Here is a 21,993-nt window from a genome sequence, read left to right as displayed (position 1 = left end):
TATCTGGTGCAATTGTGGCGTGTGATTAGCTAGCTATGCCTCCACCCTGACAATGGATCTTCCCTTTGGCTAGTCCATTGGTGTAGCTAAGGCAGAAGAGCCAGAAGGGGGAGGGGGGATTCTGACTCGCCAGCCAACATATGGACTGCTTTAGAGCGCCTCGTCGTTGCGGCATCTAAAAGCCCTGTGACGACCTGATGGGATAGATTCCAGCCAGCTGAGGCTTTAAGCGGATATATTTTCACTGCTCAAACATAGTTATGTGTTTACACAAGAAAGATGCTAGACAAAGCTTTTTGAAGTCGTATTTCATTAAATTTCTGCCTGGAGGCAATAAGTAGTAATAATAAAAGCATATTTGCGCCACCCAAAACCAATTTGCGCTGCCCGGAACCATTTGGCCACTGCCCATGTTTACCGCATGGACATTTGTTGCCATTGCCAAAAACGACAAGAGGAGCATCTGTGACTTTTAAGACACTATTAGATGTGTAATGTACATATAACATGATGTATGAGCGAGCTGAATGGTAGTTATTTATTTATTTAGTTTTTTTTTTAACCCAAAATGGCCAAAGCTAATCACGAATGCTAACTGTTTAGCAAAAGCTGATTTTGTTGTCTCAAATACTGTTTAAACCATACACTCAGTACCAACATATGCCGTTTTTAACGATAGAATTACAGCCCTCATAAATGAGAAATGCATGTTAGCAGTAAAAAAAAAAAAAAATGTAAATAAAAAAATTTGATGGTGACAGCCCTAATTGACAGTCGATAGGGGGCTGGTTTCAGTGCATACCTTTTATATACTTCTTAATTTTTCAATCAATCAAATTTGGCATGGTTGTTACCACTCTTCTCTGTGGTGTCAAATTTAAAAGCCATTTTATTTTCCCTTTACAGGGACTTGCAAGTTCCCTATTTAAACCCAAACTTCAATTTAGTAAATTAATGGTTTAGTCCAGTTAATTCCGATAAATCCCAGGGCAAACTACTACAGCAATTAGTCTTTCCACAGTCGTGTTTGTATGTGCCTGCAGCTAGCAGCCTCACCTGCAGTGCTGAGAGAGGGTAGGTGAGGAGGCCGGCCGGGTGGTGCGGGCTGATGGAGGCAGATGCCGCAGAAGGAGTGAGAGGAAGAGCGGGTGACGCCGGAGGAGATCTGGGCTTGCTGGGTGTTGAGGACGCCTGGGGGGTGGCATCAAGCGCCCCCGCAGGGGTCGCGGTGAGTGACGAGAGGTCGCAGGGGTTGCGAGGAAGGAGGCTGAACCAGTGTCCGCTTCTCTCGGTCAGAACCCGAAGCAGCTGGTCGTTGGGCTGGAGGGAGAGTTGCTGGGACGGTGTGGGGGAAGAGGCTGGAGGAGTGTTACCCGGGCTTTCACGCAGGGCCGGTAGGCACCGAGCGGAGAGAGAGGTCGAGATCGGGCCAGCGACATTTGAAGCGTCTTGACTGATAATCACGGCGGTTTTTCCTACTGTCGGCTCGGAGGAATTGCGAGAGGGGGAGTACGACGTCACGGTGCTCGTGGCAAGAGGAGAATACCTACGGTTGCCATTCTGTCCAGCGTGAGGGCTCCCCTGATCCTCTGCCTTCACAATTTCTCTTGAAGCGTCTGGACAAAGTTGAGACCCGTAGCCTTGTTGTTGGTAGAAATGGGTTGGAGAGTCTTTCCTCTGGTGGTGCTCATTCTCCTCTTCCTTCTGTTGTTCCAAGCCATGTGGGAGGCCAGAAAGTGAGACGGGTTTGTCCTTCTCCAGTTCAATCTCCTGAGGTTCCTCTTTGACCTTGACTTCCTCTGTTGCTCTTCTCCTCCTCTGTCGCTCCTCCTCAAGTTCTTCTGGAGCTGCATGCAAATAAGACAATATCATCCATCTTGGAATTTAACTCTCGGGGCTCTATGCTGGCCTTTATGTCAAACACTCTCCATTTTTGAACCATTTTATCCGTTTTAATGCAGATGTAATGAAAGTTCCCAAGGGTGGGGATTTTTGTCAGATGTCATTTTAAACTTCAGCTCTTTCAATTTTTCAAAAATCTAATTGTACATTTTAGCTCTATTGTGGCCACTTTTGGCAATGAAACCGATGAAAACCTTTTTTTTTTTTGTATTTCTTATTTACAGGATCAATCATTAATTAAGTTCGGGTAAAATGGTTTTCATTCTAGAGTCAACACTTAAAATGTATTTTTTTACGTTTCCTACCAGATTACCTCATTTATCTGTTTTTGGACAACAGAGCAATTTCAGATTATATTTTTAGTTTCCAAAAGAGTCTTTGAATGGTAAGCAGTAGAAACTTCCTCTGTCGTACAATATGGAACAACAACTTTTCCTTTTTTTTTCTTCCAGAAACGTGACAATACACATTATTACTGGCTTCTGTGTTTCCGCCAGTAAAAACATTCAAAACAAAACACTGGGAAAAGTAAAAAAGTATATCATGATGAGATAGTAAGTCATAGTGAGATATTATCTCATTAAATAGTATCTCATAATGACTTAGGTCACCCACCAATAATAAAACTCGGGACTATGTGTAGATGTTGCTGAGCTCCACAGGAATCTAAAAGTGTGATTTTATTAAGGTATTGTGGAATTGTATGTAACAAAAGGTGATAAAATAATGGGAATTGTCCCATTTCTGCCAAAACATTTTAGTTTTTTTTTTTTTTTTTTTTTTTTTTTTTTTTTTTAACAGGTGGAAACAAGGTTCCATAGCAGAAAGACTATTAGAAATGCAATTTTAGAGAGAGAAAAAAAAAAAAAAGTGGTACTGAACTGAGAAAAACCTAATGTTTTAGGTCGTTTTCCCAATGTGCGCCAAAAGGAATTTAAAGGCTTTAAAAGATAAAGTTAGACAATTTACACTAATGACAAGACATGAAAACTTTATGCAGTAAAAGGAGCAAAAACAAGCACAAAGGGTAGCGAAATCCAACAAGACTGTGCAAGAAATGTCATGAGACCAACACCGTCTCTTATGCACTGTTCAGTACCTTCTCCGCTCTCCATGGCTTCAATGAAGACCCCTCCACAGTGGGGAAGTACCCAGTATCGACGGCGGTAACGATCTTGGCCGTACATCATGGAGCGCAGGGAATGGGATATTTCAAACAACTTTCTTCTGGTCTGGTGATGTTGCTGCAGTTGGACAAGATTATACAGCGTTTCATTTTGTCATACACTCAACAGTATTCTTTGGTAAATGACCAGAGTAAGGAAAAAGGATCCAAGTTAAAATGTCAAGTTAAGGCCAAACCAATTAAATAAATTCTTATTTGGTGAAAAGATAGATAAAATACACAATACAGTGAACCGCTGCTATATCGCAGCTCTGTGTTGGCGCACCCACTATGTATTTCTATATTGCGGGCTTAGAATTACCGTTAACATTTATGCTAATTTCTGTGAGCCAATCTCCAGGATTTAGCGTTATGTTAGCATTAAGATCGTGGACTTTTGTCATTATGTAATTTGTTTGAACATTTTAGTGCTACATTGTTTAATCCTCTTTTGTTTTGTGTCAGTTTTACTTCAACTGAGAGAGAAACAGTTTGAAGTTTAGCATGCTTCACCTTCACTTATTTAGAGAACTGTGTGAGCGAGTGAGAGAAAAGGTGCTAAGGGATACTCCAAATTTGTGTCTTGATAGGTTTTAATAAAGCACGTGGGAGGGGTACAACAATTTCACAAATATTTTACAAAATGGTGTCTCTGTCGTACCTTCACTGAGCACATTATACTTGATTGTTATGAGGAATAGTTGACCTGGTTGTATGTTGCGTGACTTAATTTCACATTTCATTTAGCAACATACAACCCCAATTCCAATGAAGTTGGGACGTGGTATTGAACAAATAAAAACAGAATACAATGATTTGCAAATCATGTTCGACCTACTGTGTTACATCACCTTTCCTTTGAACAACATTCAATAAACGTTTGGGACCTGAGGACACTAATTGTTGAAGCTTTGTAGGTGGAATTCTTTCCCATTCTCGCTTGATGTTCAGCTTCAGCTGTTCAACAGTCCGGGGTCTCTGTTGTCGTATTTTACGGTTCATAATGCGCCACACATTTTCAATGGGAGACAGGTCTGGACTGCAGGCAGGCCAGTCTAGAACCCGCACTCTTTTACTACGAAGCCACGCTGTTGTAACACGTGCAAAATGTGGTTTGGCATTGTATTGCCGAAATAAGCAGGGGCGTCCGTGAAAGAGACGTTGCTTGGATGGTAGCATATGTTTCTCCAAAACCTGTATGTATCTTTCAGCATTAATGGTGCCTTCACAGATGTTTAATTTACCCATGCCGTTGGCACTAATACAGCCCCAGACCCTGACAGATGCTGGCTTTTGAACTTTACGTCCATGGCAGTCCGGATGGTTCTTTTCCTCTTTGGCCCGGAGGCCACGACGTCCACAATTTCCAAAAACAATTTGAAATGTGGACTCGTCGGACCACAGAACACTTTTCCACTTTGCATCAGTCCATCTTAGATGAGCTCGGGCTCAGAGAAGCCGGCGGCGTTTCTGGGTGTTGTTGATAAATGGCTTTTGCTTTGCATAGTAGAGTTTCAAGTTGCACTTACGGATGTAGCGCCGAACTGAATTTGCTGACATTGGTTTTCTGAAGTGTTCTTGAGCCCATGTGCTGATATCCCTTACACATTGATGTCGGTTTTTGATGCTGTGCCGCCTGAGGGATCGAAGGTCACGGGCATTCAATGTTGGTTTTCGGCCTTGCCGCTTACATGCGGTGATTTCTCCAGATTCTCTGAAACTTTTGATGATATTATGGACCGAAGATGATGAAATCCCTAAATTCCTTGCAATTGTACGTTGAGGAACATTGTCCGTAAACTGTTCGACTATTTTTCACGCACTTGTTGACAAATTGGTGAACCTCGCCCCATCTTTGCTTGTGAATGACTGAGCAATTGAGGGAAGCTCCTTTTCTACCCAATCATGGCACCCACCTGTTCCCAATGAGCCTGTTCACCTGTGTTTGATGAGAATTTCTCATCATTGTATTCTGTTTTTATTTATGTTTAACACTATGTCCCAACTTCATTGGAATTGGGGTTGTACATTTCCAATTATCTATGAAGGCAGGAACTAAAATAAGAATAAAACAAACAATACCTTGGCTAACTTCTCTATCTGCTTTTCTAGCTCCTCCACGGTAGTGGCTTGGTCAACTTCATCCTGGCACAAGACGGAAAAAAAAAAAATATTCACCAAGGCCAAAGTTATTAAAGCAATTTAACATTCGTTTGCTTTCACCTCATCATACGTCTCCACTTTTTTAACCTTTTTAAGGTCATCTTCGTCCTCGTCTTCATCATCGTCGGCAGGATCATCGCTGTCGTCGTCGTCTTCGTCGTCGTCGTCACTGTCGCCGCCGAGTTTTCTCTTCCGTTTGATCGCAGAGGACGGAGTACCGAGAGACTGGTTCTCTTCCACCCCCACACTGGCTTCCCTCTTTCCAGTGCGTTTGGCATAAATGGTTCGCAATCTGGATTCGCAAATAAGAGTTTGAGCGCTGTAATGTCTGTCGTTATAAGTCATTCTGTAACACCACAAATAATATATAAAACTTACTTCTTAAGTTTCCCCTCCATGATAATCTTATCTTTCCTCATGTTTGCCATCTGATCCAGGTTCTTATCAATCTCACTGAAAGTAGGGGTGCAATACTGCGAGATCAGTTTGCTGGTTTCATACATACGGTACTTATTTTGTACCTACACTACTCACAAAAATTTGCGTTATTGGGCTTTCGGATGGAATTTCAGTAGGAACCTAAAATGCACTATAACCTTTACTAGGTGAACTTAATTTGACCTTCTCTAAATTTCTGAAAGCACGTGTCCAATGTTTGAATGCTTTTCTTGCTGTTCTCTAACAAGGAGCTCAACAGCAAAATTCCCAACAGGTGTTATTTAAAATTCTACTCGTTTAACTTTTCTAATATCACTGTAGTACTAGTAGCTTTCAATTGGCTGGCGACCAGTCCAAAGTATACCGCACCTCTCGCCCAAAGTCAGACAAGCGGAATAGAAAATGGATGGACATACTGGATGCATGCATTTGTCAAGTAGTGCACATTTCTGCCTACCTAGTAGTAACATGTAGTTGTCATACTAGTATGCAAAAATGTCATACAGTAGTGGAAGGCAGTAGAGGAAAAAAATTAAATAGACACAAAAATGTAAATAGTAAGAGACAGTTGTTCTACGACTGCGCCAAGTTGTCGTACTAGTGAGGAAAAAGAGCATACTAGTACATGTACCTTAAAATGGGTAAAAGGATATGTAATCAATGCTCAAACATCTTTCTGTAAGTAGCTGTTCTCCAACAATGAGATAAATGGCAAAATGCACAACTTCTAATTTCTGAGGACATCCACTTCCATGCCTTTCTGTGACTCCTCCAGTCTCTCCATCTCAGTTGCTACCCGCTGATGACTTTCGACACTCCCAAAGGTTAGTGGCCAGTTTCATTTGAGAACATCACGCACGAAGCCTTGCCATTGTGAGTGGCCGCTGAACTTGTAGCGTCATCAGCAGTTTGCAACCGCGGTAGCGACCGGAAGAGTCGCAGAAAGGCCTAGAAGTCGAGCAAAAAGTACTGAAACATTCAACAGCTGGACAGGGTTTAAAGAAGGTCAAATTAAGTTCACCTATGAAGTGCATTTGAGGTTCATCCTGAAATTTCACCCGAATTGTTCACCATCTCCAACTTTGCGTTTGTGTCGTACCTGATAACGAGTTTACTGCAAGCCAGCTCGTTAGCGAGGAATCCCAGGATGGAGGCCTTCTGGGAAGGCGTGTGGGCCTGGAAAGCCTTGGTCTTCAGACTGAGGGCCAGAGGGGCCAGATCGGTATTGGCACAATGGGCCCCCATGTACATCTGCAGCACCTCAGACACATTATCCCTGTTGATGCCAACGTTGGTCAGATGGTCCCCCAGCATGGTCTTTGTCTAGCACAGAAGGAGAAGATGTGAAAATATTTTTTGTAGCTTTTAATTATACTTGGGGTTATCAAATTTTGGGAAGTTGGAAACTTTACCATAACTCAAAATTATTGAAATAAACCAGGAATTTCCTTAATTGAAGGTTGGCTCTTAATAGGGAACTTATGGTTGGGGGAAAATATATTTTAGCATATTCCTTACTGAAACGAGTACAGTGGGACCTTACTTGAACATACCAATTACCCTAAATTCCCCGTTAATTCTCAATTAATTCCCATAAATTCCAATGGCGTAAGTTTTCAACTTGAAATATTACCCCAATTCACCAGTTTACAGTATCTTCTGGAAAATTGAAATTTGAAAATATTGTGGCAACCCTATTTATACTCCAAAATTGCAATAAGATGCGCTAAGTGGAATGAAGCGTAACCTGAACATTTACTGTATACCTGTGTGTGTTTTGGAAAATTGAAACTCAAATGAAGTATCCATCCAGCCATCCAATCACTGTGCTGCTAATCCTCAGTATAGGGTCGCGTGTATGCTGGAGCCCACCCCCGCTGACTTAGGGCGAGAGGTGAGGTATACGTTGAACTGGATGGCAGCCAACCGCCGGGCACATAACTATTCACCACTCACACCCAAGGACAATTTAGAGTCTTCAATTATCCTACCATGCATGTTTTTGGCATGCGGAAGGAAAACTGGAGTATACCGAGAAAAGCCACTCAGGCTCGGGGAGAAAATACAAACAACACAACGCCAGGCGACGGACCTGAGCTAACGACGTCTGAGGCGGATGTGCTAACTAGTTGGCTCATGAATCAATATACTACGTATTGTAAACAATCCCACGAGACGAGATAGTGAAGTTTTATATCTGGACTTACCTTGTGTCCAGGAGGTAAACCTGGATCACAGACTGCCAGAGAGAGTAGTTTGACCAGGAGATCTTGGACTTGACCCATGCTGTCGCCCACATTCAGCAAGCCCTCCTGTAGCATGCCCAGCGTTGGGACATCAACGTTCAAGTCCAGGCCCAAAACCTTTCCAAAGCCTCGCAAGAACTGCATCAGCATCAAGCAGTCAGACACTGCGTGTCCTGGGAGGATCAGGCCGGGAATTCTGGAGAACTCAGGGAGAGCCTGAGGAAGACGATGTGGGTATAAAGGTGTGTCAAAGGCATTTGGTGACTTCCTTTATTATTATGTAGTACTCCCATTAGCCACTTGATGGCATATAAATAAAACTAATCACCACTACAGGGGTCTTATGGCTATCAATAAAATACTGCTTGCTTATCATCTGATAAACAAATATTTAGCAACATACCAGTACGGTACCTGATGTTGATTTTCTAGGCACATATAAGTATGTTCCAGAATATCTTCATAACATTTGCTATTGATTGTGGGGTGGGTTTTGACAATTTTTCCTTTTCTGCAAATACTAAACGTTTGGAATTTATGAGGTTTGTCGATTGTTGAGTAAAATAAAAACATTTTTTGTATTTTACTCAACATACACATAACAAAAAACAAATGGCTATATTTGAGAACTTGATCATCCTTCTTAATTTGGGACTACATCTACACTAAACCACACACGAGTATATAAATAGAGCTACTACTCAAGATCTTAACTACCTTCTGATCAGACAGGCACATGTCTTCATTTGGCTTCTTCAGCTCTCTGGCTATCTCCAACTCCAGCCTGCGTTGCTCCAGCTTGCGCTCTTTGTTGAGACGCTTCTCGTCCCTTTTTTCCTGCCGCAAGCGCTCGCGCTCCTGGGGAGTCCGGAGTTTGCAGAAGCATTAGAAGGAAAAGCATGTGTACATTTGTGCGTGTGTGTGTGAAAACAGACAAGTGTTAGATTGCAGCTATGCATTCAAAGGGAAAGTGCTCGAGGGCCAGAATCTTTTGACTCGGGAGGGAAAGAGTGAACAAAAGAGAACGTGGGAAGGCGACTTGGGAATAATGACTTCCAATTTTTATGGTGTGGTGTAGGGGTATATCCAAACTGCGACCCGCCATCCATTTTTAGTACCCGCGGCAACAAAAGTCAAATAAGTGTGGGGGTTGCAACACCCACCCACATCCCCTTGTGGGTGCAATGCTCCTGATCACCACTACTACTAATAGCAATCATAATAGTAATAAACGAAACTTTTTTTAAGGCAGGCAAAAAAATGCAAATTCACTGTTTAGAACTAAAATAGTGTGAAAATGTCAGTTCAACAGTGCTTTCTGCTTTGTGTCAATGTCCGATTTATGAACATATAACGTTATGAACCTCAAGTAACTGCTTGAAAAATGCTCAACTTTCTACTTGTCAGCTTTCTACAGATTTCCCTTGTTTGAATCTGGAGAATCTTTAACAGAAAGCTGTGACATGGCACTTTTTCAAAACAGCTTAACATAGCGTCACTATTGGGCGGAAACCAAATATGGTCAAGTTCAAATTTGTTCACAAATCGATACGAATGGTGCGTCCTCAATAGTCTTGAAAATAGTTTGAGAATAAGCCATTAACTCACTTGTCTGAGAAGTGTCCAAACCCTGTGCCTCGTTGCTTCAAGACTGAAAGTAGTTTTTTGTTTTGGGTTTTTTTTTAACAAAAAATGAGGGACACCAATCAGGTTAGATGCATTTGAGTAAAAAAAAAAAAAAGATAGCTGTAATGTTTTGGCGCAGAAGGAACTAATTTGCGTGCACATTCATTTCCGTCTATTAAACTGCTTAGTCCGCTCATCGTGTTGTTTTATCACATCACTCATGGCTTAAGACCTTTGAAAATGTTTTACAAGATGATATAACCACAGTTGTTTATTTTTGTGAAGTATTAAAGGCTTTTCTGGGTCAGCGTCAGCAGACTTTGCGACATGTCCATGCCACTTTAATCCATGATAGCTTAATAAACTTCCCTTAATAAACTTCCCTTTTTTGTTTTAATTTGTAATGTAATAATTGAGCGATTGTTGTGTCGATGCTAGTGTGCGTATATGATAGCAATATACAGTGAGATGCAATATCAAGATGGCGTGTCCTGTGAAGTAGTGATTTTGGAGAGGCAAGGATTCCGCCAGACAGCAACGATTAGATTAACGATCTAATTTTCTTGATTGATTTTAGCCCGGAAAAATGTTTGGACACCCCTGGTGTGGACGTGTGGTGTGTTTGTCTTTTTAATTTGGAGCCTATGGACTACCTCTGCTTTCTTGCGAGCCTCAACAGCTTTCATCAGCATTACATGCTGCCTCCTCCTCTCTCTCTCCTATAGTGGCAGAAAACAAGAGGAATATTACAGTAACAAGAACATACTGCAAATAGCCCAGTCAAAGGCCGTACAATTTTAGTATGTATTAAAACAACAGTAATGCTCTAAATTCATTAGAGGCACCATACTTGGAACAAACACAAAACGATGCTTCACATGTATAGACTGTCACATGTATGGTGGAAGCATTAAGTGAAGAGTACAGTAGTACGATGACAACCAAAAAGCAACACATAGATGCGGTACGTAGATGTGATGACAGGCTCAAAAAAAAAAAAAAAAAGAGAAGCAGCTGGAATCAGCGACGGCGTCTGCATCTCTAAGCTAGAGCGCATAGAACACAAGCGACAAAATATTGGCTGCCAGAAGGTAATATATGGTATTAGTCATCGGCGATGTTTGTTTGACGCTTTACGGATATTTTGTGGCGGGGACGACAAAAAAGGAATGAGGAGCTACAAACACAGCAGTTACACTTCAGCGAATTTGGCAGCTTCAGTATTAGCACAGTATGAGACTGGGGAGGATGAGACATTTTGTTCTCTGGTGCATGATACACAGACTCCCGCAAAAGGCCAGACGCATCACAGGTGACTGACTATCATTTTATTTGATCTCTTCAGGTTTTCCCCCTCGACGGACTGTCATTCCCACTGTGAGCCACCAAAGGACACAATTACCACTAGTTCAGTCTGCCAAGAACATTCCTAGCACACTGACTCAAATGGTTGTGATTGTGATGCGCACAACAACAAAAAAAACTAGCAGTCCCCATGGAGGTTTGATTTTTTGTGTGAAATGGAACATAATACAGTGCTTTCTAGGTTTATAATGCAGTGAACCTCAGCAATATCGCTCGTTCCCAGCTATAAGCGACTTTTAAAAAAAAAAACTTTTTTTGGGGGGAAAATAGGTTTTTACAGTTCAGTGTTACCTTGACTAAAGAGTGCCCCAACTTACTGTTTTTTTTAGTTCCATGCTTTGCGTTGCAAGCCAAAATTTTAATTATCAGGCGAGCTTCAGATAGTGAAGTTGGGGGGGGGGGAGATGAGCATTCTCACGAGGAGCATGGAGAAGACGTTCAAACAGGACTAACGGCATTGTAAATGGCCAACCAGGGCTGGACTCAGATCTCCTGATGTGGTTGACGTCTCTAGTCTCCAGGCCACGCCTCTTAAAAGATGCTTACAGATGAACACTAGTTGTTTATAACAAATGTTTCTTTCCATTCTCTTTTATTATGTGTTACAATAATGTAGTAACACGTAACAATTTCAATTAATTTCCCTTGGAAATTGTATCTGATATGAGTAAACTGAGTTACGAGCTTGGTCGCTGAAGGAATTAAGCTCGTAAGTCAAGGTACCATTGTACTGTATGTTAGCGTTAAGCTAACTGACTTTTGTGACATGGTTTGGTTGAACATTTTGGTGTTTAAGTATGCAGTGTTTATCTTGTGTTTTATGTGTCAGTTTTCTAATTATTTTGGGAGTAACAAACGGCTTGAAGAAAGCACACGCAGCCTCTTACGTGGGCAACTGTGCGAGCCACAGTTTTCTTTTTACTTCTTCAAAGCCATGCGACGCGATGGTCTCGCCATTTCGTGACAGCGAGATTGAGCACAGGTGCCAAGGAACACTTTTAAAAAAAGTTTGTTGAATTAGTTTACGGAGTTTGACTGTTTAAATGTGTTTGAATTGTGGGCGCGGGATACAAGGATATAAAAACTTTTTTTTATATGGACTCTCTATCTCTCCATTACCCATCGTGGGTGGGTCTGAAACGTATCCAAGCGACAACGGAGGTTCACTGTACGCTATAAAATCCACTTCAATTGCCCATTCAACCTTTCAAATACCAATATTAGGTATTGGAATTTGTACCCTAAAAGTTTAGTTTCTGTGTGGGTCCAATGGGATGGATAGGCAGACCTTTTTGAGATTCAGCTGCAGCTGCGCATTTGTGAGAATGGTTACAAGCAGGCGAAATACAGAACCCATTTGTCTCCAGGCTGGAATTGATCACGGCGATGACCTTATCTACGTGCCGTTTCGACAATGGTTCTGCAGTTAAATGAGCGACTCCGACTGAACGGCTGAAGTACCTCCACTCTCCACCACAAAGACAAAACGATGGCCAGTAACGATAAAGAGGCCGGCGCAGGTTTGAGGTCCAGCACTCGGACGGCAGAACAGATGCACGGACCAACAGACACAAACTCCACGTCGGGCCAAATTGTCAAACACTCATTGAGTGGCGTTGCAAAGGGGTGGAAAATTTCTGTCAAATTAACAGAACGTAAACTGGAAATGTTCCATGTAAAACTACGGCGATTAACTGGGAATTGGGGGTACGTTTTAATCGGTATAATATTTAAGCTTAAATACAGTGGTGCCTTGAGATACAACAGACCCGACATGGAATCCTCATAGGCACATTTTCTGTATCCTTGGCGAAAAACGATTAATATTACTGCAGTTTACTGGGTCACTTAAAGCAGTTGGGAAAGTCTTTGTTGTTTGTCTTTATGACTGCATATACTGCACCCCAGTGGCCAAGTGGAACACACAAGAAGGATTTGCAATGAATTAATCATGGTGCACTACGTGTTTAATTCCCCACGTTCTATTTATTTATGTTGTTACTTTATGTTTCATAAAGTAATAATATTACCATTTTTCTTGTGGGGGCAATGGCATGTCCATTCATTTCAATTAGGAAAGATGATTTGAGATACAAGTGGTCTTTGCGCTACTAACATGGTCCAGAATTGAATTAAACTTGTATCTCAAGGCACAACTGTACAAAAAAAATAAATAAATAAATAAAAAATAAATAAATTTGCCTGACTAAATGCAAGTTTCCTATTGCGAGCCAACTTTCAATTTGGCAAATTCCTGGTTTATTCTCCTTTATTCCCGTTAACTCCCGTGGAAGGTTCTCGACATTTGAAAATTGCCGTCATTTTGCAACCCTACTCATGAGCAATACGCCACTCCAATGCAACAAGACGATGTATGTGATGGATGGAAACTCCTGGAGTGCACTTTGAGACACGGTGAGTGTGGTTTGGCGAGCAGTCTTTGCAATGCATTCTGAGTAGAAGAGGGGGCGGGGGGTGTGAGGCAATGGGGGAGGGGGACAGAAGCTGCCTGGCCAATGTGACAGGGTCAGTTGTCCCTCAGGACGAGCAGATGGAGGCAGCATACTGACTTTTTTTTTTTTTCTCTTTTGTTTGTTTTGCTGGAAAGCCATGCAGAAGAATGTAGTATGACAGCAGCCAGTGCTACACTTAATGCATTGCTATGACAACCATAACACAACCAGTTACACGATGCAGGTGTTAGATGTACAAAAATAAACATACCCATACCATATCTAGTCTATGCCTCTCCAACTCCTGGCAGAGAGAGTTGGCAAAATATTATGAAACACGTAATATCCAGAACCAGAAATATAAAAGAATTTTCATATAAAAGAATTACGCATCACTTTCATAAGTTGATGTTTGCTGATTAACATACACAATTTCACACATTTACTTAAAAACACACACTCGAGTTTATTATTCAATTGAAGTCAGAGGCAAATGCTTCTTTTGTTGAGCGGAAACTAGTGTTTTAAGTGAAGTTGTAGCGAGCGTACCTGGTGCTTCAAGATCTCCGCCTGCTGCCTCCTCAGTTCCTTCTCCTTCGGGGCAAAAAAAGAGACATGAGAGGGGAAGATCAATACACTGTGATAACGCTGCCAATCTAGGTTTTGGGTTTTTTTAGGAAGCGACGCCAACTGATAAGGAACGCTGGCGAGCTTCAAAGTAAGAAAAAAATAAAATAAAATAAAAAAAAAAAATGCTCAATAACATAGTATCCTGCAATTATCTCAACCGGCTTTTATATATAAACTTTGGCATAGCAGGAGGACAATTATGTTCTTACGAGTGACCAAAACTGCACTAGTTGACTTCTCTACACTCTTGTACTACTGGTTAAGCACTAGATGTTAACTAGTAGAATCTTATCACGCCACCAGTTGTACTGGTAGCATGCAACTGTCAACAAGTGCAAAGTTCTGCCTCACTAATAATATGTAGTTGTCCTTCTAGTGAGGACAAAGAGCGTACTAGTACATTGGCCTAAAGATGGATATCAAAGATGTATCGAACAAATGCTCAAATGACTTTACGGAAAGACATTTGAGCATTCAGTATCCTTAATGTCCGGATTAAAGTCAATGTACTAGTCTGCACCATATGCACAATCAACACTGTCCCAGATTATCGCACTACTAGTCACTTTAAACTGCATACATTCCTTGAAGTCTCGCCGCCCTTTGCACAATGATCATTGCACCGGACTATTGCTATATTAGTCATTCAAACTGCTCTAAGTGCTAGAAGACTCTCAATTGTGCAAAGATTTGTACCGGCATTACCAGATAACTAGCAACCCTTTACTGCTCAGTGACTGTTTTTCTCAATGTCTTTCTGTCAATTGACTTGTCTGTTCTCGTACTAGAGCGGCTCCAACTACCGCAGACAAATTCCTTGTGTTTTTTTTTTGGGCATACTTAGCAAATAAAGATGATTCTGATTTTTGGTTTACTAACAGTCTTGGCATGGCTGCAGAAGGCTCAGAACTTTTGTTCGTGCTGCACAAACATTGGCGCCGCGCTTCGGTATCTTTGCTTTTTGCCTAAAATGGCCACCCCATCCCGCGATGCACAGCAAATGTAGTAGCGTTGAAATTCTTTCCAGAGTTTTAGTGAGTCATACCTTTATTCGCTTTTCAGCCTCCAATATTTTGGCATTGGCCGCTTCTTCCTTCTTTCTCCGCTTTGCCTGCAAATACAGATTCAAGTCAAGAACAGAACAGCCTGTCAATCGGTCTCGGATGAGCTCGGCTCCCCCCCAACTTCAACCCAATTGTTTGTGGTTTTCCGGTTTCAGCAAACATTCCCCCCCCCCCGAATGTCAGTCAGATTTGTATAACACTGCCAATGAATTATGTATCTCTTTAACACGTAATTGTGAAAATGTTGAGGCCTCCTGTTAAAGAGCGTCTAGTCAACCGTATAGACTCAAAAATGATTTTGTCCTAAAACACTTTGAAGCTGCGGCATTATAATTGCAAGCGCCTGGCAACGTGCGTCCGTGTACGTGTACGCATCCGGGTGTGTTAGTGTAGCACCTTTCCCCCACCCCCCCCTCCACTCGACCCACTTACGCTGAACTGTTACTGTTGTCTGATGGGGAGGGGGGGGGGCGAAGAAGAAAAGAAAAAAAAGACTTTTCTGTCCAATTTAAATAAGGTCTGAAGAGGCACCAACTGCCATTTTAATATTCAACAGCCGTCAACCAAGACCAATTTAGCATTAGTTCCATATGGATTTATGCCTAAGAAGACGCAACGCCTCCAAAGCATGCCACTATTCAGTAATGAGCTTTAGGAAGATTAAAAACACTATAGAGGGGCTGCAGCTATCCAGGAACATTCTGCTTAATCAGGCGCTGTTGGGTCAGGTTCTGTACCTCCAATATTTGCTGCGCCCTGAGTTCTTTCTCCATCCGAATCTGCTGAATACGCTTGATCTTTTCCTGTTGGGGGGAAAAAATAAAATAAAAATTGTAACCTGTAGATGTTGTTCATTTTCAATGGAGACATAGAATGTCAATTTTGACCAAGAATATCGTCATTATTATTGTCTGTATCCATTTATGGATGACAGATCTTTTCAAAATTGATTAATGGCCCGTCCGAACGGACGATTAATCCTTAAAAGTGTCTTTTTTTTTTTTTTACATTTTACACCACTTGTTTTGGGGTTTTTCCGTTACTGCTGTTTTCCCACTGTTTCAAGATTCCCCATGACCCTTCACTCAAAGACCAACTGGTGCATGTTTTTGCAGGAATAGGCGCAAATGTGGTGGAAAAGACAGTTCTCGGACTGTTTTTAATTTCCCTCTCGAATAACGTTACCAACTGTCTCATAAATAATACATAATTATGTCATATAGTTACATTATTCCCACCACCTTTGCTTAATTTAACACACACTGGTTAAATCGAAAATCCATTTCAGTAGACATGGACCAAACTTTATAGCACATGTACATAAGAATGACATTTTATTTGTGTGTATTTTGGATCACTTTTAACAAATAGCGTCAGGGTGAAAGAATGACATTTAGTGTATATTTATTGCTGAAAATGTCACAACGCTTCAAATGTGACCCTTTTCGGATAGAATCACTTCACGGTACGGCACATTACCGATTCATTTCGGCCAAACAGACAATAATATATTTAACGCGGGCCGTAAACTGAGACGCGAGCGTATCCGAATCCAGCTGCTGAGCATTTCTTATACACGCACACGCGCGGATTGGATTTCAAGGGGAAAGGAAAGCATTGTTCAGCACACACATCGAGTCCACATACCTGCTGCTTGAGAATCTTGATCTGCTCTTTTTGCTTCCTCCTCTCCTCTGCCGCCACGATAGCTGCAAGAGTCAAAGAGGGGTTTTATTTGATGAAGCACAAAACTGACCTACACAGCTGGACTCTCAGATGTATCCAGTGACAGATTTAGTAGGCCCTCCTGGTCACGCCGTCCGCTTCCACAAGCTGTGTGAGACTGAATCCGTGTCTGAATGTAAATTAGGGATTTGCAATCAAAGAAACACGCAGGATCAGGTAACAATTTGATTTATGAATGCACCTCATGCACAGTCAAAGTGAAACTCAAACTACCGGTATGTTTTACTTCTCTCCTGATGCAGGGAAGAATAGCTGCTGCAGTCTCCTTTGCCAACATGATGGTTGTGTGTTAATGCCAAAAGGCGAGTTTAACTGTATGCATTGATGTGCTAACGCCATCCGCATGGGGAAATCACACAACCTTCGCTTTCACTGGTTTAGTGCTTCACAAATTTACTAGACTACCCAATGTTAGGTGTGTGCCACAGCTGCGCCAAATTAAGAGCAGTGGTAATTACCATTGGTAATTGTCATTTTATGGTTCTGTAATGGTTAATTAACCACTATGGAGAAGTTCTTTAACCAAATGGCATTTTTAATGCTTTGAATATAACTCATTGTTTTTCACAAGTGTTCACATTGATTGTTTTAAAATCATTTTTAAAAAGGCACATTATTATATCTTGATTAAAATATGAAATTATACAAATTTGCTCGCAATTCTGAACATGAAAATGTGTTTTAATGGTTCAATTAAGTCTTCTCTGTTGGAATTAGGGTACAAACTGTGAGGCTCTTGTGGAACATTTCTATTGGGAAGCCTTATGCTGGATATTAACATGATCAAATTCCACTTGTTAACAATCATCTATTAGTAGTGTCTACTGCTTTCTTTTTTTTGCCTCATTATTAACATGTAGTTGTCCTACCAGTGTGCCAGAGTTGTCCTGCAGAAATGTCATACAGTAGTTTACTAGTGAGGATCAAGCATGTACTAGTTCCTTAAGCTAGAAATCAAGAATGTTGAATAAATGGTCAAACAGTTTTGCATACAGTGCCACAATATCAATTACCAGTTAAAAGTCATACAGGAGCGCAATGGCTGAGTGTCCAGTATAGACGTCAACAGAACCAAAACAAATACAAATTTATAACAAAAATAAAGTTCCTACCTTGCTGTTTCCGAGCCTCTTTCGCTGCACGCGCCAGTGCCTGCTTTTCCAGTTTTCTCATCAGTTTCATCTGGGCTGCCTGTCGGGCTATTTCTGAACACCACAAAAGGAAAAAAAAAAAATTGTCAGTGAGGCATTTCTTTGACTGACCTTCCTTTTCTGAATGAATGATGAGGGGGTTGTGTTTAGTTAAGTAAAAAAAAAGGGAATCTAGGACAGTGGTGGGACGTACAAATACTGTGTTACTCTACTTAAGTAGATTTTTCAGGTATCTGTACTTTATTTGAGCACTTATTTTTCTGATTGCTTTTTATTTTTACTGCCTACATTTGAAAACAGATATCCTTACTTTCTATTCCTTATGTTGTCAAAAGAGGCCCGACACTTTTTTCAACGTCCACAGACGACAACATGACATAAAAAAAAAGACGTAAATAGAGAGGTTGAGCTCTTAAAAGAAAAAAAAAAAAAAAAAAAAGCAGCAACGGAGGAACATTAACTAGACAGCATTAACGGCGATGATGCAACAGATTCAGACAAGCAAGATATTCCCCAACCATGGCCTTATTTAAGCGAATTCTTTATTGTTGTCGGCTGGCGTCTAATCTGAAAACAAACATACAGGTAAGGTGTATTTTATCAGTTGTTATTTTTAGCTAATTAGTTGTTAGGTAATTTCTAATCCATTTTTATTTCTGTTGTTTTCTTTTGCTTAAGAGTCTGCAATGTGCTACTTGAAGTAAAGGAGCTCAATCAGCACTTGTGCTTTTCCCATTTATTTTGGCTACTTTTGCCAATGCTGATAAAGCAAAGGCGCATGTGACACTTCATTTACTCGAGATATGAATATTGACTGCAATATTATTATCAAACAAGCAATTGGGAATACGACTAGTTCTGTATGTATATGACCCAGTAGATATCCTCTACTGACCTTGAGCTTCTAATTTGCGCAGTAGTTTGACCTCACTGGGACTGGGACCTTCCGGCACCAAGGGGTCGCCCACATTCGGGGGTCGACCTTTCCTCCGCCGGTAAGCTTTGGCACTGTCGCTCGCTAACTGACGTTCCGAATTGGGGGGACGACCCCTGCGGCCTTCCATTGCCAAAATGTGAGGAATGACTTCCTCTTCCTTCAACAAGTTCCACTGTAAACCCTGGAGAGCCAGAAAACACATGCAGAGAGAGTTTGGGAGGGGAAGTGGTGAAACATTTTTAACACTTGAGGGAGGATTTAATTAGGAACAAAACAAAACAAAAAATACAACTATTGTTTCACTGGAGCAGGATTAATCTTTTCTATGTAATTACAACCACAATTGCAATGAAGTCGGGACGTTGTGTTAAACAAATAAACAGAATACAATGATTTGCAAATCATGTTCGACCTATATTTAATTGAATACACTACAAAGGCAAGATATTTAATGTTCAAACTGATAAACTTGATTGTTTTTCGCAAATCATCATTAACTTAGAATTTTATGGCTGAAACACGTACCAAAAAAGCTGGGGCAGGGTCACGTTTACCACACATTTTTAACAACGTTCAATAAACGTTTGGGAACTGAGGACACTAATTGTTGAAGCTTTGTAGGTGGGATTCTTTCCCATTCTTGCTTGATGTACAGCTTCCGCTGTTCAGCGGTCCGGGGTCTGCGTTGTCGTATTTTATGCTTCATCATGTTCGACTATTTTCTCACGCATTTGTTCACAAAAAGGTGAACCTCGCCCCATCTTTGTTTGTGAATGACTGAGCAATTCAGGGAAGCAATCATGGCACCCACCTGTTCCCAATGAGCCTGTTCACCTGTGGGATGTTCCAAACAGGTGTTTGAGGAGCATTCCTCAACTTCCTCACTCTTTTTTGCCACCTGTCTCAGCTTTTTGGGAACGTGTTACAGCCATAAAATTCCAAGCTAATGATTATTTGCTAAAAACAATCAAGTTGATCAGTTTGAACATTAAATATCTAGTCTTTGTCGTGTATTCAATTAAATACAGGTCGAGCATGATTTGCAAATCATTGTATTGTTTTTATATATGTTTAACACAATTGGAATTGGGGTTGTATAAATAATTATATAAAGTGGTCTTGTTTAGATGTTAGGAAGGTATAGATTCTTAGGTCTTGTTTAGGTTTTAGGAAGTTATAGAGACCAAATAACATGGCGACACAGGCCACCTGTGGAAGTAATGTCATCTGTGTTTACTAGGGTTCTTCATGATTCCTGTCCCTGCCCTGACAGTGACTGCTGCAAAAAGCTCAGCCTGAACAGGGATCAAGGAGAGGGGGGGGGGGGAGAGCATGGAAAGAAGTTTATGCATTTATTCCATATCAAGGATATCTAGCTCAAATTAAAACATTTTTTTTTTAATATCCTCATTAATAAGATAATTCAGGGCACAAGTAAAATGACTGTGTCCTACGAGTAACATTTTTCTCAATTTCTACTACTAGTATGCAATTAACCCTTACTAGCAAACGACTGTGACGCACTAGTCACAATACTAAGCGTGATGGATTTGCTTTCCTACTGCCAATGTGTCAGGCAGTAGTGGAACTTTGTTGTTCTACTAGTCTGCTGCATTGTCTAACCAGTGACAACAAAGAGCGCACTAGTACATGGAACATAAGCTGGAAATCAAGGATGTCGAATAAATGCTCAAACTGTTTTGCAAAATGCCGTTTGAGCATTTATTCGATGTCAAAAATATCTAGCATAACGTCTATATACTAGTATGCTCTTTGACCTCACTAGTAGGACAACTACATGTTGCTAGTGAGGCAAAAGTGTTGGTAGTTCACAACTGCATGCTACTTGAACTACTAGTGACATTATAGAATTCTAGTAGTTAACATCTAGCACTTCAACAGTAGTAGAGTGCATATGTCAACTAGTGCCAAGTTTTGCCTCACTAGTTGTCCTACTAGTACGCCAAAATTATATATTTACTAGCTTGCAGACGTTCTAAAGCAGTGGGGAAAACAGTAATACTAAGATAGTCAACATACAACTGCGCTGAATTTTTTTCACTAGTGAGCACAAAGCGTGTAATACTAGTACATGGAACTTAAAACTGATATCGAATAAATACAGCTTTCAATAAAACATTTATTCGATATCCTTGGTTTCCAGTTAATGTACTAGTACACTCTTTTGTCCTCAATAGTAGGACAACTTTGGTATAGTAGGAGTACATGTTACTGAGAGAAAAATGTGCACTAGTTGACAACTGTGCGCTACGAGTGAGATAAAATTCTACCAGTTAACATCTGCTACTTCACTAGTAGTAGTAGCAGCAGCACGCACGTCAACTAGTGCAAAGTTTTGCCTCACTAGTAACATGTAGCTGCCCTACTAGTATGCCAAAGTTGTCCTACAAGTGTGCAGAAATGTCATACAGGGAGTAGTGGAATAAACGTTACTAGTAAGGCAGTCGTTCAACTAGTGCGCTGAATTGTCTTAGCAGTAAGGACGAAGAGCGTACTAGTTCATTGACCTACGCTGGATATCAAGGATATTAAAAAATTAATAAAATGCTCAAACGGCTTTCCAAATGAGAGGGAGAGAGATGAAAGGCAGTCACCTGGGGTCCTTCTCTGGCTTCATAGAAGTCACCAACCCTGATCTTTGCACTGAAGCTAAAATTATCACGCGTGATGCCGCTTATTCCATTTCTGGATAGATACTACAGAAGAGAAAATAATAAATGGCGTTGGTTCAGGCAGAAAAAGGCGAAATTAGCGACATTGAAAAGCAGCTGGGAGGCTAACTATAGACTGGAGGGAGTCTACGATTACAGTGCATCTGTGCAGGTCTTACTAATCACAGTAAAAGCCAGGGGACAAAAAAAAAAAAAAAAAAAAAAAAAAAAAAATTGCCTTTAAAGGCTCTCAAGGAAAGAAAAACTATTGTGACCTTGGGGTGCACAATTCAGCCTCCTTATCTGTGGCCAGACTTTTTTTTTTTTTTTTTTTACTGCCTGCTGATTGATGGATGAGCATTGAGTGGATTCTACTGAGCAGCCATTTTTCTATTTGGACCGCTGCAGTAAAGGCAGTTTTGACAATCACTGCTG

The 21,993-nt window shown here is 41.0% G+C and overlaps 1 protein-coding gene across 13 annotated transcripts in view; it reads right to left on the bottom strand.

The window, feature by feature from the left end:
- The window catches only part of baz2ba (bromodomain adjacent to zinc finger domain, 2Ba), a 104,903-nt gene that overhangs the window by 9,031 nt on the left and 73,879 nt on the right, over positions 1 to 21,993 (bottom strand). For 4 of the 13 annotated variants that reach the window (XM_061753245.1, XM_061753234.1, XM_061753279.1 and 1 more), the window contains 17 exons: positions 21,502 to 21,603; positions 18,845 to 19,067; positions 17,911 to 18,003; positions 16,700 to 16,761; positions 15,790 to 15,855; positions 15,034 to 15,099; positions 13,908 to 13,952; positions 13,636 to 13,662; positions 10,194 to 10,259; positions 8,632 to 8,772; positions 7,876 to 8,130; positions 6,768 to 6,991; positions 5,609 to 5,683; positions 5,291 to 5,522; positions 5,150 to 5,212; positions 3,002 to 3,146; positions 1,057 to 1,847 (listed from right to left, as the gene is read on the bottom strand). In XM_061753245.1, coding sequence (XP_061609229.1) covers positions 1,057 to 1,847; positions 3,002 to 3,146; positions 5,150 to 5,212; positions 5,291 to 5,522; positions 5,609 to 5,683; positions 6,768 to 6,991; positions 7,876 to 8,130; positions 8,632 to 8,772; positions 10,194 to 10,259; positions 13,636 to 13,662; positions 13,908 to 13,952; positions 15,034 to 15,099; positions 15,790 to 15,855; positions 16,700 to 16,761; positions 17,911 to 18,003; positions 18,845 to 19,067; positions 21,502 to 21,603 — 2,676 coding nt within the window. The remainder of the gene's footprint in view (positions 1 to 1,056; positions 1,848 to 3,001; positions 3,147 to 5,149; positions 5,213 to 5,290; positions 5,523 to 5,608; positions 5,684 to 6,767; positions 6,992 to 7,875; positions 8,131 to 8,631; positions 8,773 to 10,193; positions 10,260 to 13,635; positions 13,663 to 13,907; positions 13,953 to 15,033; positions 15,100 to 15,789; positions 15,856 to 16,699; positions 16,762 to 17,910; positions 18,004 to 18,844; positions 19,068 to 21,501; positions 21,604 to 21,993) is intronic. The other 9 variants (XM_061753296.1, XM_061753217.1, XM_061753306.1 and 6 more) reach the window with 6 other exon arrangements.

The sequence above is a fragment of the Phyllopteryx taeniolatus genome, chromosome 2 (assembly GCF_024500385.1).
Source record: "Phyllopteryx taeniolatus isolate TA_2022b chromosome 2, UOR_Ptae_1.2, whole genome shotgun sequence".
Classification (NCBI taxonomy): domain Eukaryota; kingdom Metazoa; phylum Chordata; class Actinopteri; order Syngnathiformes; family Syngnathidae; genus Phyllopteryx; species Phyllopteryx taeniolatus.
The sequence above is the reverse complement of the archived record's forward strand: the minus strand, read 5'-3'. Positions and strand labels throughout refer to the sequence as shown.